Here is a 27,935-nt window from a genome sequence, read left to right as displayed (position 1 = left end):
AATACTGACAATATGTAGCCAAAGTGCATTTATTGTCACATAATTCCATACATTTTGTAGATGTAGGACACTATTGTTGTCACATTATCATGAATGCATTTCTAAATGTTTGTGATGCTCATGTTAATATTTGGCTGGAAGTGTTAAATTTCTCGTCCTCAAAACACTGTCAACGCTGTAGCTTGTAAACTGTGATAAGTTATTTCGAAATAATTTACAGACATATAGTTAAATTGTATTTAATTTAAATGGTTTTCAATTTGAGAGCAATTTATGGACACAAACAATATTTAATTTAATTTAATTTACTCTAATCTACAACCATCATTTACACCATTTGCTCTCATTCCTCTTAATGCTTTTTATTTTCTATTTGACAAAAGAGAGGGAGAGAGAGAGAGCACAACAAAAAAAAGAGGCAATAAGCCAAACTTGGAGATAAAAATGATCCTGGGGACAAAGACTCAGCGAGTTTTCTTGGCCTAGTGTAGTGATTCATTTCTGCAGTGGGACATTTACTGCTGATCCAGCCAGTGGCAGACCTGCCGCAACAAAGGAACCTAGAGCCAGACTGATATATGAACCTCTCAGCCGAGTAGACAAGTAAAGGCCCGCCTCATGTTGGTCACGTACAGCTGCAGAGTGGCTGAGAAAGTCAAATACCAGCAGCAAGTAGTAAACATCCTTAGCTGAAAACAGCCATTGTTTGGGTAGTGCAGCATTGGATCTGTCTCTCTGGGTGTTTATGAATGTAAAATAAGCAGCCAGACCAGATGATTAAAAGTCAACAACAGTCTAGAAACAGCAACAGTATTTACGGGCTACTGCTAAATTCGATCTTACATAACTTTTTCTTTTGTCTTTCACTGTCAAAACACATCTATCAGCGCAGCCCCGATGGCTAAAAAAAAAGTTTAATGTTCCTGTTTATCAGTAGCTTACGCACCACATGTCAGGAGTGAGAACAACAATAACAAACTCATCAGTTGGCAGTAATGACTGGAGGTGAAAGTTGAAGGCATTGTGGACACGAGCTCCAGTCAGACACTGAGGTCACCCTCACAGCACGTTCGAGTTTACCTGGTGTGTCCTGCAGCATTCCCCGCCACCTGATCCATCTTACTATCAGGTGGTGATCAGTTGACACCTCTGCTCCACAAACAACAGTCAGCATCTCCCACTTGCAACATATAACTGGACAGAGGTGACCTCCTCATTCTAATGGAGACACTTCAACACAGTGACACTAATCTTGGGGGTTTGATTATCCCAACATGCTCTCAGCACCTCTCATACTGGTCCCTATGCAGGAGTCTGGTCCCAGAGCCAGTTCTGTGTGAAAAGATGAGGTGGGCTGTGTCTACCGCTCTACACTAGCTATGCTCCTTCCCCACCAGGGAGCTGACATTTTATTTCATGTGATAAACAATTTTCATTACGGTCATAAATAATTCTTATGACTCTCATATGGAGTCTACCTCGTCTCTCACAGCTCAGCAGTCGTGGTGGTGTGACCGTGTCCTTAAAAGCATGTTGTATGGAGGCCTATTGACAGTGTGCATGTAGGCTCAGTGGAGTGTGCTTGTTCTTAGTATATAGCTACTTCAGGGCAAGCCCTAATGTGGGATTAATGAGAGGGAGGCGCCGTAAATAATGAATGGATTGAATAATATGAGCCGGGGTCCGGGGTCACATGACTCACCTTGCAGTGCCACAGTCAGGTGACCGCCACGAAGCAAGCAGGCTACCTCTGAGGCTTTCCTCAAACAGGACCTGGAGACAGAGGCAGGTTGATAATGTGTAAAGGAATCACCTGAATCTGACAACAATATACATGTTACATGCACAGATACTGAGTTAGTAAAATGTCACAAAATAAGGAGGAACATGCTGTAATTAATAGACATAATACTGCAAGTACTTATGCTATAATTTTGGATGCCCATCGGCATGAGAAGCTTTCTCAGTTGCTTGTGCAGCGTCATTAGCTGTCATACAATACTAAAATGCAGCTTCATTTGCCTCTGGTTATTTCACAATGAATAGCTCAAGTCAATCTCTCTCTGTCCATGTAAGGCGATACACATAGGGGAAACCTTTGGGTGTTTCCCCATTAAGGAGAATGCATTTCACAAACATATGTTGATCCCAAGAGACAAAGCTAACAAAGCTAAATATTACTGATGAATTTGGAAGCTTAATTTACAACTGAAATGTAATACTTCATTTCTTCATCAGTTAGTTAATAATTGGGCATAAAAACTTTATAATGAACAATGAAAAGCCATGAGTAGAAAGAACCTAGAAAGAACTGGCTAATCAGAAGTGGTTACCTTGTGTAGTCTAGCCAGTGGGTGCTCTCCAGGGTAGATAACCATTTGTCATCAGGCACTGACACTGATGTGGAGATATCTACATGTCAAAACAGGAATAAGACAGATCATTTTCAGACATTATTTCTACAAATGCATGAAAGCTTTCCAAGGTTTCAGAACAAGGAATCTCGGCACATCAGATGACTTGAAGGTAAGAACTGGTGTATGACAACAGACACAACAATGAGATGAGATCTGGTTACAAATAAAGGTGCAGCAAATAAAGGTGCAGCAGCAACAGACATGTAGACAGAGAGCATGTCTACTCTGTCCAAACTCTAATCAGGATTTGCTGTTTAGGGTGCCCCAGTGGCTCACACGGTAGAGCGTTTACCATAAAGGCTTAGTCCTAACCACAGCGGCCCCGGTTTGAATCTGACCTGTGGCCCTTTGTTGCGTGTCATCCCCTCTCTCTCTCTTCCTGACTTTCCTGTCTCTCTCTCACTGTGGCTATCAAAATAAGGGCAAAAAATGCCCCCAAAAATATGCTGTTTAGTACAACATCTCTTAATTGCACATCGTTAAACATTTATTTTTAACACTATTTATAAGCAAGTGCTTCAGGCCTTAAAGAGTTCCTTTTCAGAATGTTGTGTGCCAATTTAGTGAATACAGTCATTAAATCAGTCAGTCTTAAATTCCACTTTGGCGTGTTTACTAGTGTTTTTATGCAGATATCAATCTTGAAAATTAGCAAATAAAACCATGTGAACCTGATTGTGGTCAATTTACACTAAGTCAGTAAATTTAAATACTACTGCGGTTTAACTTTTATTGACCATCACATGAGATTAGAGAACATCTTTGGGACCAAAAAAAGCTGCATCCTCACAGTAAATCATCAATATGTATCTTGAAAGAGACCCTAAATGTAAAATCCATATAATCCCGGGGGATTTGTTGTTAATACAATTTCCAAAGTCTCTTTTCATTTCCTATCTAGCTGCTGTGAAGACTCAATGCCCACTGCCACAAACCCTACCAACTATATCTGAGTGGCTGTTTTTACAGGACAAGCCTCTGAGCCATGAAGCTCTCACCCACAAAAGACAAAACACTGAGCTGACAAATGTGTGAACCATAATAATTGATGACATTTACACATTGTTCATGTGCAAGAGAGAGTGAGAGTCTGTTTGTGTGTGTGTGTGTGTGTGTGTGTGTGTGTGTGTGTGAAAGAGAGAGAGAGATGGGGCCGGGGCCAGTAGTTGTAGCCGACCATGGGTTTTGTCATCGCTGTTCTCAACCCTGGAATGTGCTGTGTCTGCCGTCATCACAAAAACAACAATAAAGTCTGTCTCACAGAACCTGTTTTGCTACCACTTTACTTTAATTGCATATAGACCCTGAACAGCTGTTAAACACAGAAATGTAATCATACATTTTCAAATGTGATAAAGACATTTTGTAGAAAGGATTATTATGACAATGACCCTTCAGACGATGTGTTTAACATGACAGAGGTTTATATAATCAGTGGACTCCCATTATAGGGACAGATGTGGGTAGGGATGTGGTCCGATAGCATTTTTATTAAAATAAAATAGCAGTAATTAACCCACATATTGGGAGGTTTACCTTTCAAAATTTGCTAATAACTAAAAGTTAAAATAACTACTAACTGCAACAAGTAACATTGCTCTCTGATGTCTGTGACAGCACAAACACTTTAGTTTTCAGTGAAAGTCTGATTTATGTTTCAAACTGTACCTATAACCTAAGACTGTGATAAGCATTGAATTAACTTTAGTAAGCTACAGCTGATTTTCTGAGCTTATCAAATCTGAGCATTTTGCCAAGTGGGAACTGGATCCAAAATGGAACCCACTATCAAAACCTAGATGTGGACTCGTGTGTGAATTCATGTATTCGTGAATTCTTATCCTCACCTCCCAGACAGAGGGCGCGCAGACGGCTGTGTGCCAGCTGGATGTCAGCAGGTGAGGGCAGCTCCTCGCCCAGCTCCACCACTACACACAGGGAGGACTGGCAACCAAACAGGATCATCTCCAGGTTTCTACAGAGCAGCACATCTCGGTGTCAACAGAGTGCTACATCTGCAACAATCCTGTATTGCTGTGCAATCGACCTACTTTGTATGTTTCTCATTAAGACATGAAAGTTTGATGTTAAATGCCTTTGAAATCAGATGGGATTTCCCAGAGCAAGTTGTAATAAACAATTTGTTTAAATGTTGCTTCATTCAGTACAAAAACAGTAAAAACTCAGTAGAGCAAGTTGAGTCTGCTTTTCTGACTACAGCCTCAAGCTTCTGTAAACTCTTGCTATATATAACTATTGTTTTAGTGAACGCTTTGGTTTCCTGTCAAACACATCATCATGTATCTTCTCTCCAGTGTGCTTAAGATAAACTGCAGTGACAGAGGTGGTCTAATTGCAGCAAGACAGAGTGTATGCTGAGAGCTATCCTCTTCAACATCTCACACAGTGGTCACAGTATCAGAATTTTTTCAGGTGTAAAAATGGACTTCGTCATACTATTTTTCCTTCAGTGGCTGGTGGTGTGAACAAGGTACAATTAATTAATTAGACAACTTTATGAAGCTGAAGTTAAAGCAAAAGGTAATGATTTGAATGAATCTCAATATCCTGAAATGTAAACTGCATAAATACAGTTCTGCTGTAAAAGTTACCAAAGGAGTAAGAGGAAAAAGGTCAAACACATGTGATGTCAACTTTCCCCAGATAGACCACTCACTCATTGTTCTTTGACATTTCATTTAGAGAGCTGTGTCCTCTACATTGTGATTTAGACTGAGCTGACTTTATTTTTACATGAAAAAATTTCCTACAGCAGCTTTCAGGCCTAACAACCAACCTACTGTGGGTTTACCCTAACCCATGTTTTGCTGTGATAGTCACAGTCTCCAATCAAGACTAAAATATGGGTGGTCAAATGTTAATGCTTACACTGACAACCACACAAGTATTAAAATCCATTTAAAAACATCAAACACGCCCACCTGATGTCATCCTTCTCATGATAAATGTTGTTCTGGAAGCTGGCCATTCGCAGTAGATCACTGCCTCGGGGGTGTCGCCAACACCAGCGCTGCAACACAAAACACACTTTCAGCCTCTTTAACAACGTGTTCCACTAACTACATCTGTGTTCCTCTTATAATTTGTGTCACAGGGAATGTTAATAAGAGGGGAAAACATGATGAACGATGATTGCACTTGAAAGATCATGCTAGGAAGGACAAGTGCTCACTTGAACAATGTCTGTTTTTTATTTTTCTCAAGTCCTAACATCTAGTTTTGAAGGTAAACACCTGCTTTCTGAAGTATGAAAACATAGAGTCAAACTTCAGAATGTGTTTTTTAGCTTTTAGGCATAAACAAGGTTTATTCTTTGGTAGCTTTGTCTGTTGTGACCTAGAAAATATGTTTAATCTCAAGAACATCCTCTTGAATGCTCCCTAATGCACCTTTAACATGTTTTCTGATCAACCCTTCCTTTATAGCAAATGATACTGCAAGTTTGTGTCTTTACTTTTTTTGGTTTCAGAATAACAAATACAGGAATTTCAGAAACTGTCTTCCTGAACCATTAGAATGATATGGAAAATGTAGAAAACATGATTCAAAAATGTCTTCTTAGAAATTTTTAAGTATTTTTCAAAATGTAGATCAGTGAAGTTGTAAGAGTAACACAAAAATGTATGGACTAATGTTAAAATAAATGGGGGTAGATGAAGTGGCAAGTTAAATCAATTTCTCTGTACTAAGTGCACTCACAGGGATGCGTCCTTCATTGAAGTGGGCGAAGCTTTTCTTCAGCTCAGTGTCTAAAACCTTCTGTGGAACCGCAATGAATCTTGGCAGACTGACAGGAAACACAAAGAAGGCTCAGTTTTATTGACACGATTGAAACAGTCCCTGAAATGTGTGTTGTTGGGGGATATGACTTGACACATCACTTCATGTTTGCCTGTTTGGTTAGGATGCAACATTGAGGAAAGAATATTTAGGAAAACTAATATACTACAGAGCAGCGCCTTTAAACTTGGATTTAAAAAAACTAAAACAAACAAGTTTACAACACTGCATATTTGGTTACTATTCACCTGGTGGACATCTCAAAGCGGTCGTTAACTGAGCTGACTCTCCAGCCACTGGCCCCACACCTCTCCAGCTCTTGCTCCCAGTCTGAGGTAGACTCAAACCAGTTCATGTGGGCGTCTCGGCGACGGTTGCTTAGAAACTGCTTCATTTCTGGAGGAGGAAAGAGATTCCAACAGTTGAGGTTTGTTCTTCAGATGCATAAAATATCTTTATGTATAGTGCAAATATTGTTTTGATGCTTATGACACTTGAACAGACAAGCCCAGTTGCAGTACATGTATGATATTGTGTTTTTAATTTGATGTATATAAAACACTATATTTCCAAAACAGGTCTTTTCTACAGAGAGGGCTCAGGGGTGTCAACAATATAAAACAGTGAGTCATAAAGCTACTGTAATATAAGGATTTACTGTTTGACTCTAGTTTATATTATTGTTAACTGAACATATTTGGGTTTTGGAGAGTTGTTCCAGCAAACAAAGAAAAGCAACTTACAGACATGACTTTGGATTTTGCAAGGTTTTGATAGGAACTGTTCCCTCCTTTACGATATTTTATATGGACCAAACACTTGATCGATTCATTAAGGAAATAATCTGCAGTCCTAATCATGAGGTAGATGTATTAAACAGCATAGCAACATGGAAACAGAATGAAAAACAACTGAAATTGACTATCCAGCTTGCAGGCACAGCTGACAGCCTGAGCTCTAACTTCCTTCACCAATGAACTAAATTTAGTGAGAGATCAAAATGGTAAAAACATGCACAGTCAGTGAGAATCATTTCAAGAACTGTAAAACACATTTTGAGAAAAATGTGTCTCTACAGTAACAGTGACAATCACATCTGAGGTTCTTGCTTGGCTCAGTATGTGAGTGAATGTTTTGAAGGTCACATGGTACAGTATGATCGTCATACGTTCAGCTGGGCATATTGAAGAGCACTGACCACACACTGGACACACTTGACCCCTGGGCCAGAGTTGAACTGTAGGTCATCTCACAACTTGTTTCAGAGGGGGGCTTGCATAATTCATCCAACAGCTGACAGTCATTAACAGCGTGGTCAGCCTAGCATAGCTTTAGCATAGCATAATGTATTGTGCAGACAGGCTCATATATTTTTAATGTATAGGTTAAAGTGAACAGCCAGCAGCTTGTTTATAACTGAGCAAAATCCTTAAGAGTTTTCATTTTGATGTAAGGTGTGTTCTGTTTGCTGAAACAGAGTTGGATTCAGCATTAAATTTAAATTATGGAGACTTAATCTTTCCCAAACTGAGCTTTACAATCACTGTCAAGATCAGCCCTAGAAACCCTTAGTGAGCCTCTCTTTCAAACCACTGGAAGATTTGCTCACATCTGGCCATGGTCTCAAAGACAGTATTTTTATTGCGTCATTACAGAAGAGAATGTTTCTAATTTTGCCAACCAGAGAGGATGTGAGCTTTATATGTCATTATAGTCTGCACAGAAACCAGGAGGTTTCCTGTTTAATATTCACTCCAGTATTACAGACAGCAGAAGAAGAGCAGTAGAAGGTAGAAATAAATGGAAACAAAAATAGATGAAACAGAGTTGAAGTTATGGGGAAATGACTAACAGTGATCACTGTTTTTGGTACATTCTGTCTCTGGGGCTGGACTGAGTGAAAACCAAAGTGAGAACAGACTTGGTGAAGATGCATCAGGAGAAAACTTTGAAGGCTTTAGAGAGCAAGTAAAGCAAACAGCCAACACACTCATGCTGTGTTTCTGATTCATGTGGGCATTTTCTTCTCACTTCCACTGAGCTGTTATCTCTATGAATATTCATCACAGCGAAATATGCACAGAAAAAAACTGAATGATTGACAGATCCGATGACAAATACTTTAGGTCATCAACTCTCAATCATTTTCATGTCATTAACATCCCAACAGACACACACAAGGCAACAGTGCCCAAAATTAACAATGATTTTCCAAAGACTCTTGACTGCATATTTTTTGGTTTAGGACCAAATTGTGTAACTGTCATTTTACAGGATACTGGTTTGTATATCAAGATCAGTGTGTAGAACTGTAGCATTACAGACAGGCTGACAGACTGATAGGGTGTTGTATCAGTGCCAGGGAGGAGTGGATAGTTGTATACATTACGATGCATCCATTAATGTACTCACCTACACTCCCGAGGGCAGCGTTCTGGAAAGATAAAACTGACCCTGGTTTGAGAGGCTGGTAGGTCTTAGCGATGGTGTAAGTTATCTGAGGAGGTAAAACCAATGAGCCCATCAACATGACAAAGGTCATCAGCTTTCAACATCAAGGCCCTGCAGCGTCAGATCAGTGCTCTATAGCACAGATCAGCTTCTCTAGGCAGAAGTCTTTAGGCTCTGACATGACTGATGTACAGTATGACAGTAACCAGAGCCTTGAATCTAAGCCAATACACACACACACACAAACAAACACACAAACATTTAAAGATGCAGCTGCATGAAAATATTCACCAACCCCAGCTCTAATAAAAGAAATTGTAAAATGTTAATAGGAGGATACAATAGAGGGTACACTGAAATACACTAGATTAAAAAGTGGAAAAACTAAAACTACATAAAATCACCTTTAGACATTTCCTGTTTTGGGGCTGAGCATGCATTATGTGTGTATGTCAGCTTGTGTCATGTTTAAAATGAGATTAACTAAATTCCCATATATAATCAGGAGACACACACCTCTATAACCTGTGCATCAGGAGTGAGGCGGTCAAACAGGAAGCAGATGACTCGCATGTCCCTACAGTAAAGCACCAGCTCCTCTGGAGTGAACTTCAGCGAGGAGTTTGGGGTCACCAGCTTAGTCCTGTTTGGGCCCACTGCAACACAGGAGAGAATGGTACTAATTAAAGACTCAATAGGCAAAAGGGTGAGGATCCAAAGACATGTAGAGTATTAGGATGCCCACGCCTATTGTTCTTCAACCTATAGTCTGTCGGCTCCACTGAGATTAACTTGACATGGAAGCCCAGAACCTGCACATTCTAAAACCTGGGCTATTTAAACATTTCATTTTCAATAATTAAATTCCAGTAATGACCCTCAGGGAAGTGCTTTCATCACTTGAATTATAACACCATGTTTGGGCTATTGTGCTACTTTAATTACAAAGTTGGAAGTCTCAGTTCATGGCTTGTCCCCTATTATTTGTAAGTACTCCTAGTCAATAAATTGTAAATAATTTATAAATTGTGAAAATAAATTGTGTCATAACATGAATTCAAATACATACATTGGTTGGGAGTAAAAACGCAGGCATAAGGTTTTACTTACCAACCACAACCTTCTCTATGGATGCCAAAGCCACATCGTGATCTCCTAAAAGCACTGGGTCAGCATTGTCCTGCATCATGAACATTAACATATATACTGTATAACAACATATATATATATAACAATCTTCAGTTCTAAAATTCTGATTATACACATTATTAATATCTCCAAGAATATACATGAGAAAAAAGACATCTAAAATCTCGGTCCTCCCACCATAGTTTTTACATTATGTAAAATGTATTTTGTGTATTTCACAATGTCATCCGTTAACCAGACAATAACAACACATGGAGGAATTACACCATGGTAGAATATGTATTTACTCACGTCAGGTTTGGGACTGTCCTGGGGAACGAAGGCCACTCTGAAGTGAGTACAGAAGAGGGTCCCAGACAGCCAACCTCTTCCTTCCCTGGCAGTCAGCTTCTTCCTCACCATAACAGCTCTCTGAAGTACACACTCGCCTAGTAAGGACAAAAGGGAGATAAAGTAAATAGGTTAAAGGATGGAATGTATGGGTAATATATGTCAAGCAAGGGGTTTTATTTTTGAACATGTCTGATTGTGACCGTTTTTGACCTCTCATCTGTGTAAAATTGCATAACTTTGTGTGTGTGTTGGGGGGGGGTCCGGTGGGGATAAATGGCAGGAAGTGTATAGACAGAGAAACAACAGGCATGGAAGTTCACTGAGAGTAGGCTGCAGGGAGTGGGTGGAACAAACACCCGAGAACAAAAGGGTATGTCCTAAAGTTGTTGCTTATTGCTGCAGCGCAGACGGGCAGGGAGGAGCAAGAACAACAATAAAGGCACCACCTTATGGATGACAGTAACTGTTCTGAATTACACAACACCAATTTAGTTTGTTGGTAAATAGTCACAAATGTATATGAGTGAAATAATACATGATGTACACCAGTAAAGAAAATGAACAGTATTATAGAAATAAATAACACATGATTCAAAAACTGCATGGTCTTCAAAATTCGCTGGGCAATTTAGGAGAAATTCCATAATGTGTAATTGCATTGTTTAATCAAAGATCAATGAGAGACCAGCAAACCGCATGTTCATTCAGTCAGGTGTAGGAAGGGTGTTGATGGACTGTCATCCACTGTGCAACGGCAAGGAAACGTTTAAATCTCCAGAGTTTCAGAAATGTCTATGGAGAAAACAGACCCCATCCCCAGCAAAAATTATTTTCTCGGCTTTAATAATATTTGGCTTGCTGAAATATGTACAGTGTGTGTACATGACGTTATTAATAATCTGCTGATACTGTTGAGAGTGATGAGTTCTCATCTTTGGTTGATAGAGAGGGATAGCTGAAGAAGCATCTGAAATTCCAGGACAAAGCTTCTGAAAACAAACCTTTTCACCCAGAAAAAGATCTTGCACACAAACACTGAGTATTAACATTCACAAACTACACAAAAAGGATTTTTACCAAAACACACACACACACACAGCATTGAGACAGCACATTTAAAACTGTCTCCTGCAGGAATACAAAGCCTTTGCCAGCTAGACTGTGGGTTTCCATGGCAACAGAGTCCAGGACAGGGTAGACGTGGAGAAAATGGCCTTTTTGTCCATGACAAGAGGATGGTTTGGCCAGACACACGGCACGGCAAATGTTTTCATTTCATTCAAAAGACCATGAAAAAGACGGGGAAAGATTTCTGGTTCCTCAAGAGGAAACACAAAATTCCTCTACTGCACATGTGGAAGGAACCAGCACGGACCTTCAATTGAAAACGAAAGTAAAGCTGTTGGGCTGAGCCCAGTCTGCAGAATGCTCTTAGCTTAATGAATGTTTTGGGGGATACCAATGCACAAACAGGAAACAGCCATTTTTACACATGAAACATTTGTTTATGCTGTGAAAGAAAGAGGAAGAGGAGCCTTTGCTTCCAACACCATAATTTGCTGATTACACAAGAGGAGTTTAAATCTCTGGGCGTGCTCTATTATTAAGCTTATACGCTTTAGCCTCCAAAACCATACATAAAAAAAACTAGGCTGGACTTATCAATTAAACCTGACAACACATGATCTAGCTACAGAGATTTAAGATGCCTGGGCCTGTGAACACAAGTGAACCCTTGTTGAGAGCTTGTCTTTCAAAGGATAATCTGTGGCCTTGCATGCCTCCGTAAAGTCTTCCCAGGGTGCAACAGAGCCGAAAACAATCCTGTAGCCTGTAAATTTGAGAGCTGAAGGAGAAAGGAAGAGGAAGAAATGGAGCAGAGCTGCTGCTGGACGAATAGTGCTAACAGAACTGAGTTGACAGCAGTGTAGTCAACAGTAGAGTAGAATGGGTTAGAATAGAGTTAGAATAGAGTAGTACTACTTTCACATAGATTAAAGCCATACTGTCTAATCTTTTACATTTAAGTTCAGTGCAAATTGGTTCAGTACTATTTGTGTCATCCTGCTGACAAAAAAACAGACATAGGTGTAAACAGCCTCTGCAGCTGTATGCCTCACCCAGCTTGTCAAGTTGAAGTTCACATCCTGTCTGTCAGGCTCATGTTGTGTTCTTGAGTTATGGCCAAAAACGTGTTTAGTGAGGTCACAGTGACCTTGACCTTTAACCACTGAAACCCAATCAATTCATCCTTGAGTCAAAGTTTGTGCCATAATTGAACAAATTCTCTCAAGGTGATATCACAATCACAAGAATGGGAGACACTGATGTACATACAGATAGACAGACAGCCTGAAAACACAATGCCTCTGTGCTGCTTACAGCCATGGCCAGAGGCATTACAGGCATCTTATATGAAAACAACACTAGCAACAACCATAAAAAGCAATAAAACACAGAACAACATTTGAGCAAGTCATGCAGCAAATAAAACTCACTTAAGACAAGATTAATTGTCTTAATTTCAGATTCCCTGTGTTTGCAACAGCTTCTTCCATGTTAATAAAATCTGTAGAGATACAGACAGCAGATGCAGCCCCTGACAGCATTACTGGGCAGACAGCTTACCAGAATCAAATGCTAGGTTGGAGTTTTGACCACATGAAGATCAGAGGGGTGGAACCAAAACCAAACGCTGTGCCTTAAGGAAAAAGGTGCATCACAGGGTTTTATTACACTGACACCCAGCATTTACTGGCATTTCTTATCTGTATTTGAATAGTAAGATCTCACATGCAGAAACATAATGGAGCCTGACTGTCTGACAGTACCAGCCCCATTTCAAATAATGCTAATCCTCCAAGTAGAAGAAAACTGTTCAACTCAGATACTAAGAAAGTGTTCAAGTGCTCAAGAACTTGTTTAATCATATGCTCCTAAGAAGAACCAGTCTAGTTTGTTATGTTAAATGTGCAGATATACTGTATAGCATTTAGTTTTCACATTCAGTTTAGAGTTTCCCCTTTAATGTTTCAGCTGCTTTTGTTGATGTTGTGGTCACTGACTTGGACATGAAGAGAGTTCGACCTAAAGGATCAGCCTGAGAAAATACAGCTGAGAGACATCTGAACCACATACTCTCAGCCTCTGTTTTATTTGTTTTCACCCACATTTGTTCTTCATTTTCAGCTAGAATGCGTGCTGAGCGAAAGGTTTCTGCCCTCCTCAACTCTCCAATGGGAGGAGTAAAATCTAAGGGTACAGAGGTACTGATGATGGCTGACCAGCAGCTGATGAGCATATTTCCGTATAAATGACAACAAAAAAGCCCTTAGAGCCTGTAGTCTTAACTACTAGCTGACACAACATAAAATTTGCACAACACTCTCAAATCCACCAACCTCCATGTGCTGCAGCATCCGCAAATGTTGACAACAGTTTCAGATGACAACTAAGTTATGTGAACTTGTCACTTAATACAGCAAATATGTCCAACTTTTCTTTTGCTGAGCCAGTCTTTGTAAAGTTCCTCTGTTGTGTGCAATTTTATTGATTCTCACAAATATACAGTAAATGCCAGCAAATGTTGTTTCATATCTATTTGGCCAGCCATGGAGAGAGAATACACTGGAAAGGATCCATTCAAAGTCATACAAACAAAGAGAACTCAATATCTTTTCAATATCAAGATCAAAATCCAAGTAAAGCTCTGGTCTCTTGTCCATCAGTCAATGAGGTATAAAGCTGAGTGACAGCTTTTAAATCCTGCGGTAACATTAGACTGTGGAGAAAGGGGATTGTGGAGAACTTTGCTCTGGAGGGGGTCCTGGCCTCTTGGCATTGTGTGTGATTGGACAGTATACCCCTTCCCCCGCTCACAGCATTGAAAAGGTACATGATCTACCTATGGCTGTTGGAGCTGTCCTGACCTGTTTGCCCTCCCGCAGACCGGCTCGGTTTCTGCGGTCCTGTGTCCCGGTGTCACATGAGAACACCATGGATGCTGAGCGCTGTTGGTTAACTACTGTCAGAACGGGACAACTTAAAACATATTTCTGACTCAGTAATTCACCTGTTTTTTCTCAACCTGTCAGTGCTTCTAGTTTGAGACAGCATGCATTTAAGGCAGTTTTTAAACACAACCCTACCCTGCAATAACAGCGTAACTGATAATTCTTTTTTTTCACACTGGGCTGACAAATGACCCATCGTTTTGCAGAGTGTGCATATGTGTGTGTTTGAGAGGGAGAGAGAGGGAGAGAGAGAGTCCACTGGTGCAATGTGAGCCCTTTCACTTGGTGCAGTAACACAGACTAGCGACTCCTTTGTGTCTGAAAGTGAACTTGTTCTCACAAATTGTCTTGACTGTTGCACTGCAGAACATGCATAGAGCCACAGGATAGGCTCCCTGAAAATTGAAAATCTGTATTTGAAAACATGCTCAAAACACAAAGAAACGCTACATTTCCAGCACTTATAAGCAAGTAATTTCAGCTCTCAAAAAAGCTAACAAAGCTCTCAATGGAAAAAGACAAGAGGGATTCTGAAAAAGCATAAATGTCCTGCCACTACACATCTGTCTTCTTCTCTCTTAATATAAAACAGGTTCTCATGGACAGCTGTGTTTCTAATCTGCCTGGAATGGAGGTGGAGAAAGATGAAATAGAAGAAAGAGAGGGCTAAGAGAACTGTAAGGTGTTGTTGGATATGGAGACGAAGTCCAAAGCCAGTGAAGGAAAAAATGTGAACAACTGACAGTCAACATTTCACAGTGAAATGTTAACAGCTAAGAATAGGATCACTGTGAGGAGCAGCAGAGTCTGGAAAGTATTTGATGAAAACACACTGCTGGAAAACATATTAGGCTGGCTAAGTGAATTAAATGAGGAAGGATGTGTGTGTGTTTGTAAAGCGTATGTACACACGCATGAAAATACATGTACGCGTGTCATAAATGTACAGCTCTGTGAGAAAGGTCAATGGAGGCTCCGACAGTGTGTGTCAATACAACAAAATACTGAGACATTAAAAATCCAGATCAATTGAAAAAAACAGAGAACAAAAATTAAATAAATAAAAAGATAAAAAGTAAAAGATTAAGATGGAAATATGAGAGGGAAAGAGCTAGTCAGGAACAGTCACAAGGTGGAGGTGAGCTGAGACTGAAAAGGGTCAAGGTAGCATTCACACCTCATGAACCCCCTTCATACATACACACACACACACACACACACACACACACTGCTGTCATTCTTATGAAAAACTCCAGCAGGGTGCAGCTGATACAAGAAAAGGAGCAGGTCAGGAAAGTGAAACAACCTACGCTGTAAGACCAGTTATTTTCTGTGGCCCTACACTATCCAGAAGATTATCACTGGGGTTAACAGGGTTGACCTCTGGTGAGCCTAGCTGGCTAAATGCTCTCTACAACAGAGGTTTTAACAGTTGAGGAAACAGGGAAGTGATTTTCAAGAAGGATAGGACTTTGTTAGAGTCACCTTGGTCATCTTGTCAGGGCAGCTGAATTTCTAAGCAAAAGGTTTGGAGCCACAGTCACAGCGGCAACACTATCAATATGCCACTAATAGGCCACCTTGGAGATGCAGGACAGTTAACAGGTAGAGACGCCAACCAGTAACTGAAAATTTAGTGTTTTACTTCTTGTACAATCTTCTTTTCACCACAATTTTTTACACACACAATGAACTAGAAAGGCAGTCAGAAAGTACAGATCTCTGCCAAGGTCAATGTCAAACAACATACACCAGACTTCACAGGCAAAATTCTAATATATAGGAAATGATTCAGACCTGCCCCCAAATTTAATGGGTTCTTTCCTGGACCATAACCCATCCCTCCACCAAGTTCAATGAAAATCACTCTGTACTTTTTGCGTAATTCTGCTGACAAATAAACAGATAAGAGTGAAAACATAACCTCCATGGCAGAGGTAACAAACGAATGTAAGCATGACTACTTCAGGTGTACAGAGAATACACAACACTGCCTGATGATGCACAGTACATCATCGTCTTCTCATTTTGCGACAGTGTTATAACAAGAAAAGGATTAAATTCAGCAGTAACTACAGTATAATCACGTTATACACATCTACCACAGTAAGTGCTGCAGTACCTCAACTGTAGCCACATGTGACAAAGACACAAAGAAACAAAAAGCTGTTGTTGCACTACTCTGAATGAATTAAAGCTATCAGGCATGTTGTACTTCATCCCTGATATCACAGCAGCTTTTGGGGCAAGAAGGATTTATCTCATCATTAGTGGTTCATGGGGCACTGGTTTAACTCAGAGAGACTAGAACATTGGCTGTTGATTTTAATTTCTTTCAACATTTCAGTGTGCAATAAAGCCTCAATGAGACTCTCAGTCTTTTGTGTGTTCGTGTTAGCTCTACAACTGCAGATGTTTTCCTGTCTCAAAAGGCAGAGCACCTGCTGTGACATTCCTGGTCCAGGTGTGGCTACAAGTGCAATATTGAAATTTCAAACCACAGAGAACAATGCCCACAGCAGCAGTTTTCTGCTCAGTGTTAGTGAGTGTTGATATTTTATCTGACCCTGGAGCAGCAGTGGCAGATTGTTAATTGAAGTTCATACTGCAAGGTCTTATATTGTTTACTGCCTTTACAGGTTTGTTGTGTTTGATTATCTGTGATGTGAGCTACAAACTGTTTAATGCTAGAGTGGCTGGAATCCCTATGTATTTACGATAGTCAACGCAAGATGCGTGGCTTTGTCAAAGACAGAAGAAGTGTGAATTTCTCAAAAGCAAATGTTTTGAAAGAACAAAAGAAAATGGTGGCTCTAATAAGAACTGATGTGTCTATAAACTATGCCACTGAGATCCTTGTGTACGTAAGTGCACAATCCTACCTGGTAGGCAGCGTAGTCCAAACACATCTCGACTCCTTGTGTTCACCCCACTCTGACTCAGCATCCTCTCCTGGAAGAGAGACAGAGCTAACATTAACTCTGGTTTTTCTATATTTCACATATAACTGCAACAGACAGGAGATGACCTGTGCTTCAAGGAATAGTTTGACATTTTTGGAACCTGCTTATTTGCTTCATGTTCTGTTAGATGAGAAGACTCTTGGCAAGCATATTTACCTAAATGTCAAACTATTCCTTTTAAGGACATACAATTGAATAACTTCATGTTAACAAAATGTTGAATTTTGTTCACCACACCTCACAAGAACCTATACACCCTGAATATGAAAGCAGTCTTCATTTGAAAAGATTAGCCTTCTATTTTTAACCTATGCTACAGTCTTCAAATTGTTTACACAAGAAATACAAATGCAGACTAAACAGCACACTCTCAGCCTGTGCACAGAGCCTCATGTCACCTTTGGTCTTGTTGATTATATTTAAATTATGGCTCTGTCTGCTTCTGTCATCAAAGCCTGGCTAGTCTCCATGGACTCATTGTCAGTGACAAAGAAACAAAGCCAGCCACACAATGCTCCATGATTCTTAGTTTCCATGTTGCTGTTATGTTTGTTCCTGCTTTCCCTATAATAGCCATGAAGTCTTGTGTACTTGAGTCTGTTCTACAAGCAGAGTCCAACCCCACAGAGCCACAGAGGTTTCTATAATCAGAATGTGAGCTTACTAGCACATATGCTTCCACTTAACTTTGTTACTAACCCCCCTTACGAAGGCCATTTACATTTATCGGCTAGAAATCCCATAATATACCAACCTCTGTAATGTGAGAGGATGATATGATTATACAGGTGGCGAACAAGCTTTATAGTAGTACAGAAATAAAAATAGGGCCCTGTGTTGACGTCCAAGAAAACCATACATTGTAGAGCCTCAAACTTCCTGACTTTTGGCTGAGTTTGGCCCACAATGAAACTATTTATCATTGTTTCATTTAAGGCACCAGCTTTATCATGAAACACCAGTTTTTGCTCCAGTCAGCAAGGATGTGTGAACAAAAACAATGAATCCACTCAGTCGCCAATGTTATGCTAACAATTTTGCAGTGTGGTGAATTCTGTGTTAGCAGCTTGCTCATGAAAACCTGACACTCTAATCTTGTGGCCCTCCATAAGGAACACCAGGAACATTTAACAAAGAGGACCTTTGCTCTGTCAAAAGGCAATAAAATCACACTTATTCATAGCTGGTTGTTTTCTTTGCACGCAAGAGTGCCTAGCTGTTTCATTGAGAGACACAGATCCTGCAGTTTGCTGCTGGTGCTGAAGACTTTGTAAATTGTTAAAAACAAAAATTCTGATTTGAAGGTTTTATGGTCATATGCATAAATAAACACGTTGAGGGTGCAGTTCAGTTAAACTCTTAGATCTCTATCCTGAGGTCATCAGTCAGTGTTAATATAATCAAAACTAAGAAATTAAAAAGAATAATAAAATTTATAATAATGATAATAAAGAAAATAATGAAAGAAAAAGAAAACCATAATAATCTGCCAATTAATTAAAGAAGACTGAAGAATTGTTTCCATCAATTCAAATTATATGAGCTCGAAATACTGTAATGTCGGCAAGTTTGCTGTGGTGCAATATCTTGCTAAGAAAATGCTTATATACTGCCAACTCTGTATTGCATAATAAAACTGCAGAAATTAGCAGGGGGTTCTTACTAATATATATTTTTAGGGTGTGTTTATTCCAGGACCTTCAAGATATGGTTACAGTTCCAACAATTTTACAGACCAAATTAAAAAGCAGAAAGCTCTATGTTAGCAAAAACCACTGGGGAAAAACAGGGCTTCTTTGATTATAAGGCAGGACACTAAAATTTTACAAGACTTAGGTTCTGCCAGAGCATTGTTCATTTTTTTCCATCTGGTCTTAAATTGTATCATACTTTCTTTCTGTCTCTCCATCAACACCCACAGAAAAGCCACAGCTGAATTCCTTATCCCCTTTAAAGAACATCAGAGGCTGCTCAGATCTTGTTTTGTTATTTCTTTCATAAGTGTAGTGTGTTAGATCTGTCCTCTGAAGGTTGTCAGGACTGACAAATGTGTGCCTCACGATCTTGTGAGGCAAGTGAACCTACTAGATAACACTGCAATACACAAGGTGAAGTAGCACTGGCACTGACTCGGCTATGTACACAATGTGATTAAGGTTGATATGAGTGGAGCTCCTCCGGTTAAACTAGCAAAAACTAGATTTGTGGACACAATAAATATGTCAGTTTAAAAAAGATCTACAGCAAATGCATTTACATGTGAAAAGCGGGCATTTCTGTATCACTTCCAAGTTTTACAGTCAAGTTGAAGCAGGCAACAGAGATAAGGAAAATGTGTGAAAGAGTGAGAGTGAGAGAATGTCTAGGCATAAATTTAAAGACACTCTGGTCAAAGCAAGACAGCCCTCTACTCTCTGAGTCACATATCATTCGGAAACCACATTTCCAGCGCTGTGTTTTTGCCGACTTTTCACTTCTGCTTTCATTGTGTGGCTTCAGCGTCCCCACTATATCACTTTCATTGCCTCATTCTCCCCCCTTGTTGCCTCTCTGCCCCACTTTTGCCCTTCTCTGCTCCTTCCCTTCATCCTCAGGGACAGTGGCCAAGGCTTACTGCAGTTTCCATTGCTCATGGCTTCCCCTTGCTACTGTGGCCAGCCAGACTTCTGCAGTAAGCATGCTTGTTTGTGTGTCTGGATACTTCTCTTTCCCCACACAACATGGGGAAACTTTCAAGAACAAACTGAGTTTTTGGTGCAAAACAGACAAACAGAAATCTCCTGTGGCATCTTGTTTACATATTGTCTTCAAATAATTTTTCAAATGGAACGACAAGGCTCTGATACTGTCAGAAAATCTGTACCAACAAGCTGAGCCACAACAAAAAAACAGAGCAATATTAAAAACTCTGATCAAAACTGAAATTACTTAATTAGGAGAACTTTACAGTGACATCCCAAAAAACACTGTGGACCTTTAGCAATCTGTTGTTAAGATGAACAATTCTCTATTAAATGCTACTCCTACTGAGATATGTTTTGCTTGGAGCTTAAAAATACACACTAGCCACTAGACATTAAAAAGTGTCACAGCCTGTTTATTTGTATTGTGCTTTTCATTTCCTCACATGAATGGCGACAGTCATATGGCATCATGAACTGGCTTGGAAGCAAAATGAGCACGTGAGGAAGTTTTGCTGGAGCTCACTTTGAAGTGTTTCCTCTCCATTAAGAATAATGTATGAGATTTTTTTTGTCTAAAGAAATAAAATGTACTGTGATCTGTTGCCATTTTTAGATAGCCACGTCTTTGTCTTTATTCTTTGTCTTTCCTTTAGCAACAGATCTGTAATGGCTGCACTGTATTTGCTGCAAGAGAAACAGAACGTAAAATCAAATATATTGATGTACTGAAAGAAAAAACTCCAAGGGCAAAGCAAAAGGACAAATAGCCTTGAATGTCATCCCACTGTCAATGAGTTGACAGTGGAATGAAGTCCTTGGTGGAAATATGCTACCCAGTGTGGTGTATTAAAAAAACAACTACAGTCCAGCAAAACTGAAATTTTTGCCTCAAAGAGAAAACTGAGAAATTATAGAAAAGAAGGAGAGCAATTTCAGCATGCACGGTCAAATAATAAATGAACATTTAATGAATCGGGAATACTGCTGGTTAATACTTAACGTGAACACTTCTGCATCACACTATAGTGAATCTCCAGCCTTTAGCCCATTTCTCTGCAAAAGCCTGCAGCAAATAGCACATCTCTCACATTTTATTCTGAAACCTTCCATCATGAATGCCCTGGCAACATGGAAATATTTTCACCGTTGTCTGCATTCTCATCCATTCTTCATCACAACATCACAACATGCACTGATGAACAACATCAGTCTGGACTTATAGACACACAACAAACAGATAATTACTGACTTTTTAATGGCAGTCTTGCTGAATGATTTCTGATTCATTGTCCCATAAAAAATAGATAATTGTGTAGGTGATGATGATGTATTGTAAGGTCAGTACAGAAAAGTTCAAAGTTCTTCTTAAGCCATATAAAACAGTGCTTGCTTACTGTAGTAGGACAATCGTGTAACAAGAATAAGAGTCTAAAGCCAAGCTAGCAGCCCTGTGCGGTTGACCTTAGTCACAGCAATGCTATGAGCTAAATGCTATGAGCATGCTGATGTTCAGCAGGTATACTGTTTACCATGTTCACCATCACATTTACTGTGTTAACATGCTAACATTTGACACTTAGCACTGAACACAGTACAGTTGAAGCTGATGAATTTTGCTGGTATTTGATCATAAACAAAACTCTTGGACAAATTAAAAATTTTGGCCTGATGATGGCACTAGATGAGAAGTTGGAGGATCACCAAAGTTATAACAACTTGTCCTGAGTAGAACACAATCTCTACAACCACTGTTGACATTACACTAGGTGAGACCATGGATATTTGTACCACATTTCATTGAAATACATCCCATAGTTGCTCAGTTCTTTCAGTCTGAACCAAAGTGGTGGACTGATCGACTGACTGAAAAATTTTACAAATACAATACCCTCAAAACTCTATTTTCTTCTATTTAACTTTTTTGCCCCTGCTTTTAACTCTGTTTTCTTTTGTTTTTATGCTGTTTTATGCTGTTCTTTTTTTGTCTTTATGTAAAGCACATTGAGTTGCCTTGGTATGAAATGCGCTATATAAATTAGGATGCCTTGCCTTGCCTCAACAACCACTGTTGTCAATAACAGTAGATCAATACAGGTAAGTGTCAGCTAAATGGTTTAAGTGAAAATATAATGATTAATACTGAACATTTTCAGTGCCACATAATAGTCCTTCCTTAGTGTCTCTGAAATGTTATTATGACAGTCATCTGCTTTGACAACCCAACTCCCAAGAGCGTAATTATCAGAGCCTCTCTATACATTACAGCCAAACAAGACAAACAACCAAGCCCCTCAAAGCCAAGCCCTTTCGCTAGTGAATAGTGCCACTGGTTAATTATCACCCAATGCCAGATCACTACACCCTCTAATGGAGTCATAAATCTGCTCTGGTGTTCAGAAGAGCCCATTGTTGTACTCTCTTTAAGAAGCTTCAGCAGGTCAGGAGCTGGCAGTGACTGTGACGCCTGGATCCTATGGGAGCGGGTGTGGGTGACTGTACTGCTTTGGCCCACTCCTATCAGGCCTGGATCTTCAGCCACTCTGAATAGAGCTCAGATGATCCCTCCTCTGGCATTTTTGCTTCTGTGGAGCTTTGTGCTGTGTGCCTTTCATGCTGACTGCTTCAAAGCTGGCTGGGAGATGCAGATAGAGTGAACTCAAGGGGATAGACAGAGCCAAAATAAGACTGAATAATAATCCTCATGTAGCATTTATGCACTGCTGTTGTTTTCTTCACATGACTTGAGTTTGTAATTTTTTAAGCAAAAAGGTCAAGCTTCATTACTGTACGGGTTTCTTTTCTTTGAATGATGTGATTGTAAATCTTTTTAGATTTTGGACTGTTGGTAGTACAACCCAAACAATTAGCAAATGTCAAGATAGATAGAGGGATATGATGATAGAAAATAATTAGTTTCAGCCCTTTCATATTTTATACCATCCAAAATGGCTTGGCTGACATAAGCACAATGATTAAAGAAGAGAAGATTCACCAATACGTGCAAACTCCAGAGCCATCTGGTCCAAATTCGGTCCAGGATTGGATTCAGTTTTCTAAAGCAGTCTTAACACATGCTCATGGAAGTGAAGCCCACAAGAGAGAGTGGGTGGCCTGTGCATAAAATCTACACAGCCTGCTACTTCACAGTACCATATCTGAGGCTCAGTCACATTCTCATACTTGGACACACGGGACTCCACCAATGGGGGGCTGTGGTGATTTGTGCCCATCTCATTCTGAGGTAATCAAATTTAAAACTCCTTTACCTCCCATTTGCTGTCTCCATGGCGACAGCCAGATGTTGTGCAGTGCACATCACCCCCACTCTACATGCAAGCCTTGCCTGAGGGCAGAGTAAAGAGGCATCTGTTACTGTTTCCCCCTGCGGCTGCTGAAAATAACCAGGGAGAGACAAAAAGCCAGGCAACACAAAGATGGTGCCAAGAGACTGTTCCCAAAAGGAGCAGGCAACTCTGAACACAGTCATACCGTGTGTACACGTTGCTCTGTGCTGTCTATCAGACCAATAAGTGCAGGTGCATCCAAACAGGTACAGTGTTCTTCTGCTCATTTGAAATGCAGCAGCACAAGGATTTCACCTTCAGCATTTGAAAGCAATTCACTGTAGCATCACATGACCTTTAAAAGCTTTGGCAATTAGGAGGAAACTGACTACAACTGTTCAGTGCAGCTCTCAAGAGATGACCGTCTGTGCCATTTTTCTTTGTGTGCAACAACAGAATCCCATACGAAGTGATTAAGATTCACCACCTAGTCACTGGCCTGCATCGGCATGAAGCCAAAGACAGTGACATTATGTACCCTCACGGTAATTATGCATCTCCCTGTCATCCAGACAGAAGGAAGCAGCAGCCCTCTGTAGCCTAGTTTCCCCCTGTAAAGCTGCCATCCTGAGCTGTGAACAAAAACAACACCAGACAGTCCACATTCACATACTGAATAGCCTCTCACAGGGATCTCTGAGAAGAAACCGCAGGCTGCAAACTACCTGGTTATACATTTATAGCTCAGCATATTGAATGTTGGCTGGTGTTTCCTGCATCTTGACATCGCCTGCTTGCTGGCCTCTCTGGTGTTTAATCACATGAGGAGGGTTGATGAGTTAGTTATGGCACCGAAAAAACCTAAATCAGCTGGTGTGATAAACTTCATTGTTTAGCAGACTTCTTAGTGTTTATCACACAACAGCAGCCCAGTTCGCAAATCATAACTCAACTGGAAAAAAAAAGGTGTCCAATAAAATATACAGAAGGAAAACTGGCTTAGCTGAATTTTCCTAAGCAAACACTTAAAATCTGATGTCTGCTGCAGAGGGGAAATTATCTCTACTGGAAAAATAACGCTTCGTCTGACTGGGTTTCCAGTATGAAAAGTATAAGCTCAGTCTTTACAATCATGAGACCTAATAAAACTATAAAACAAGACAGAACAAGTTAACTAGTGTTTCTAGTGCTTTCACTCAACAGGGCTAGTTAGCGTCAGTTAGCTAACTTACCATTATGACCTTACCTTGATATCTGGGAGCATTTGTCTCACTTTGAACGTGGTTTTAGATCCAGTCAACATTTTTCACGACGGCTCAACTCGACTTAAATAGAAAAATACGAACGAAATAAACTACACTGCCTTAAAAAAAAAAAAAAATAACGTTATTATAAGCTAACGGTCATTTAGTTAGCGTCCCATTTGTGTAGCCGAGAAAAACCGTTAAAACGCGAGGAGAGGTCCGGGGTTCACTAACGGCTAGCCTGTGTCACCGGCTGCCGCAACCGAGGTGTTCAATGTGGACAAGCGAACTATTTTCGCTCTTTTCATCGCTATTCGCACTGACAGCATCCGTGTCCCAACCACACACACACACACACACACAAAAAAAACCCAGAAAATCCCAAACACACCCCGCTGAATCCACCCGACAGTCACCGGACCATTACTAACGGCTGCTGGTGACTAACGGAGAGATGTGTTCACGGTTACTGCTGCTGCTTTGGTGCCGATTGCCTTCTATTTGTTTATTCCTTCGCCATAGTGAAACGCACACTGGCGGAAAAAAAAAAAAAAAGCAAAGTGCAGCGGTGGAGCTTTTAAAGGGCCAGCACAGAAGTAAAGGACATGGAGAGTCCGAAAACTGACCAAGTAAGTTTTATTTTACTCGCCAGATGTCGGAGCAGAGAGTGAAGGTGCAGAGATGGCAGTTTTCCCTAAGCCCCCTGAACTAACATCACTCCACATTTATACAGAGGGAGTAAAAAGTACCACAGTGTGAAAACACTCCATCACAAGTAAAAGTTTTATGTTAAAAATATGTTATAAGATACATGTACCTATAGTATAAAAAGTAAAAGTACTCATTATGGTGTGTTATCAGCTATTATATTACTGGATTGTTACCGATGCATTCATGTGTATGCACAACAGGCCTGAGAGGTTCAGGGGGCCCCTGGTGCAGAGCCCCTGTATGAAGTGAAAGGTAGAGGTAAGTAAAAAAAAAAGCAAAAGCTGACAATAAAGAGAAGCAAAAACAAATACAGAGAGACACAACATGACCACAGAGAGATGCAAAATGACAATGAAGAGATGCGTGCGCTGAAACATTAAGTAAAGAGATGAAAAACAACAAGGGAGACACAAAGCAACCAAAAAGGCTCAAAATGACACATAACTTATAAAAAGAAAATCAAAATGACCAAATCACAAAAAAGTGATGTAGAACAACTAAAGAGTGAAGCAAAATGACCACATAGAGATGCAGAATACATATCAAGAGACATAAAACAATAATAGAAAGATATGAAACGACCAAAATGAGGCTCAAAATAGGATGCAAAGAGACAAAATGACCAAAAAGACCCTTTTTCTGCTGTTTGTCAGTCTGGGGGTCCAATATAGGGGTTATGGACCTTATACCTAGGTGTTGCATTTTACTCCTGTAGCTGGCCCTATACACTTTATATAACATTGAGTGGTTCAATGTATAATGCATCACATTTTATAAATACATCATATGTCCTATACACATGATCTGTTTTATCTGTCCTGCTGTTTTTATACTGATTCAGTTTTATCTACTTTTTGGTTTGGTGGTTTTAACCTAGATTTAAAAGCCTCACCAGGGACGGAGGCTGAATGTTAGCAAAAGATGTTTCCAAGGAAACAATGAATTCATTTCCAAGGAAACAACTTTTGTTACGCACATGGTTAATGAGATTAATGAGAGGCTTCCTTTGCTCTGACTGACTATTCAGGCCACTTGTTTTTGAGGGTTTAAAATGAAGCAGTAACAGAGCCAGGCCGCCAGCTTCCATAAAACCATTTAACTCTTGACCTTCTGGTGTTTCAACCCCCGAAAACACCCTCCTGGAAAACAGTAGTCTTGTTAAGTTACCATCTACAGCCTGTTTTTGTTCAGGAGTACCTTTTTCGGATCCTTTAACAGGTCTGTGTGGGCACTGGCTCCTCTTCTCTCTCATCCAAACTCGTGGACAGAAACCACCAGTCCTGGTTTTCAGACAAATACAAGAGGCCAATTCAGACCAAATTCCGTTCCAGCGAGAACAGGGAAAGTTTGAAAAATCCAGAGCGGTAGTCTGTCCCGCTGAACAGGTGGGGAGACGGTGTCCTTGTGAACTATAATAGAGAGAGGTCTGGATTTTCTACCACATGGGAAACTGTTCAATATTACATAAGGGTCTCCAATTTCTCTAATACATAAAACAGTCGCAGACACAGGACCTTGCATCATCTGAGCTGGAGTTATTCAGCGATGTATAATGCAGCAAGGTTGAGGTAATACAGAATGACAGAGAATAGGAGAAAATAGAGTCCTCAAATATGTGACTAAGCTCTGTTTTTCTGTTTTCTATTTGATTTATATCTATTTCAGTTTATAATGTATCTGCAGATCCACTTTAAAAGTAATGATGATAATATTATAAGTGTTTGATAGTTAAAGAAATTCTGTTTTCTCTTGCCCTACACAGAAGGTTAAGCCCTATACAACAGTAACACTGGAACTGGTAGGGATTCAATGCCTTGCTTTAGGGCACTTTGACAGAACAGATTTTTTTTTTAGTTAGAGAAACGTTTGATACCATCAAAGCTTAAACAAGTGAAGTGAGATTAATAATTTACTTCAGAGCAAATATAGAGCAAATGTAAAATTTTGCCCCTTCCAACCAGGGCTGCGACAAATGATTTTTTAAATTATCGGATAACCGTTTGGTCTGCAAAATGTCCACAAAAATGTGAAAAATGTCAAAGGTCGTGTCTTCAACATTTTTGGCCAGCTGTTTTGCTGTTTTATTCAGTTTAAGAACACATATGACACTTAATCATGTGACATTTTGCTTACGAAAGATTATTAATCAATTACCAAAATAATTTCAGATAACTGTCACCGCATTTTGTGTCATCCATTTGTTTCAGCTCTAATTCAAAGCCGTTTCTATGTAAAGACCAACTTTAAAATGTGTAAAACAGGACCCAGAAATCAGTAGATAACAAAAGGGTTTTTTCTTATGAAACACAAAAGAGAGAAGAAGCATAGCACTCTTGAAATACAATGAGAATTTATTCAAACGGTGCAAAAGAAAAACAAACAAACAAAAAAAAAATAATAATAATAATATTAACCTAACATAAAATCTGATGTTCTTTCTATCCAGATTGCACTGTCACACAGCCTTAGGAGACTCTCCCCTCAAAAAACAAAACATTAAAATGATAAAAAATAAAAAAAGATCAAAATACCAGGACAACTGAAATCAAGTTAAAATAATGCACAAATTTGGTAAAATGGATTGCCATTTACATGCAACAGTTCCAGTCCCATGCAACTCGAAGTATTCCATGTTAATGTCATTGATGATGAATATTCTGTTCCCACAGAAATGACAGTGTTGTACAGTATATAAAAATATATTGGGTCAGCTGTCTTGCAAAATTAAATCTGAGCCATTTCTCTTCTGGTTTGGAGGAAACAAGCTGGGTCAACAAGAATGTCACTGTCATGTTTTAGCATAGCATGGATTGGTGTCTGTAAATAAAAAAATAAAAAATAAAAAAAAAAAGTAAACAAAATGTACAAATCAAAAAAGCAACAAA

At 39.7% G+C, this 27,935-nt stretch overlaps 1 protein-coding gene across 2 annotated transcripts in view; it reads right to left on the bottom strand.

Moving 5' to 3' along the window:
- mtmr11 (myotubularin related protein 11) overlaps nucleotides 1–24,874 on the bottom strand; it is a 31,602-nt gene extending 6,728 nt beyond the window's left edge. Inside the window, exons 1-12 of one of the 2 annotated variants that reach the window (XM_071469033.1) lie at nucleotides 24,342–24,874; nucleotides 17,047–17,116; nucleotides 10,110–10,246; nucleotides 9,780–9,849; nucleotides 9,186–9,325; nucleotides 8,631–8,715; nucleotides 6,467–6,614; nucleotides 6,138–6,225; nucleotides 5,360–5,448; nucleotides 4,265–4,392; nucleotides 2,334–2,412; nucleotides 1,703–1,773 (exon numbers count right to left, since the gene is read on the bottom strand). In XM_071469033.1, the coding sequence (XP_071325134.1) occupies nucleotides 1,703–1,773; nucleotides 2,334–2,412; nucleotides 4,265–4,392; nucleotides 5,360–5,448; nucleotides 6,138–6,225; nucleotides 6,467–6,614; nucleotides 8,631–8,715; nucleotides 9,186–9,325; nucleotides 9,780–9,849; nucleotides 10,110–10,246; nucleotides 17,047–17,116; nucleotides 24,342–24,398 (1,162 nt within the window). In that variant the 5' untranslated portion in view covers nucleotides 24,399–24,874. Of the gene's footprint in view, nucleotides 1–1,702; nucleotides 1,774–2,333; nucleotides 2,413–4,264; nucleotides 4,393–5,359; nucleotides 5,449–6,137; nucleotides 6,226–6,466; nucleotides 6,615–8,630; nucleotides 8,716–9,185; nucleotides 9,326–9,779; nucleotides 9,850–10,109; nucleotides 10,247–17,046; nucleotides 17,117–24,327 lie in introns of both variants that reach the window. The other variant, XM_071469034.1, reaches the window with a different exon arrangement.
- Nucleotides 24,875–27,935: the final 3,061 nt, after the last annotated feature.

The sequence above is a fragment of the Trachinotus anak genome, unplaced genomic scaffold (assembly GCF_046630095.1).
Source record: "Trachinotus anak isolate AG129_WGS33_773 ecotype Australia unplaced genomic scaffold, CSIRO_AGI_Tana_v1 ptg000032l, whole genome shotgun sequence".
NCBI lineage: Eukaryota > Metazoa > Chordata > Actinopteri > Carangiformes > Carangidae > Trachinotus > Trachinotus anak.
Note: the sequence above shows the minus strand (reverse complement) of the source record. Positions and strands in the feature narration are given on the sequence as shown.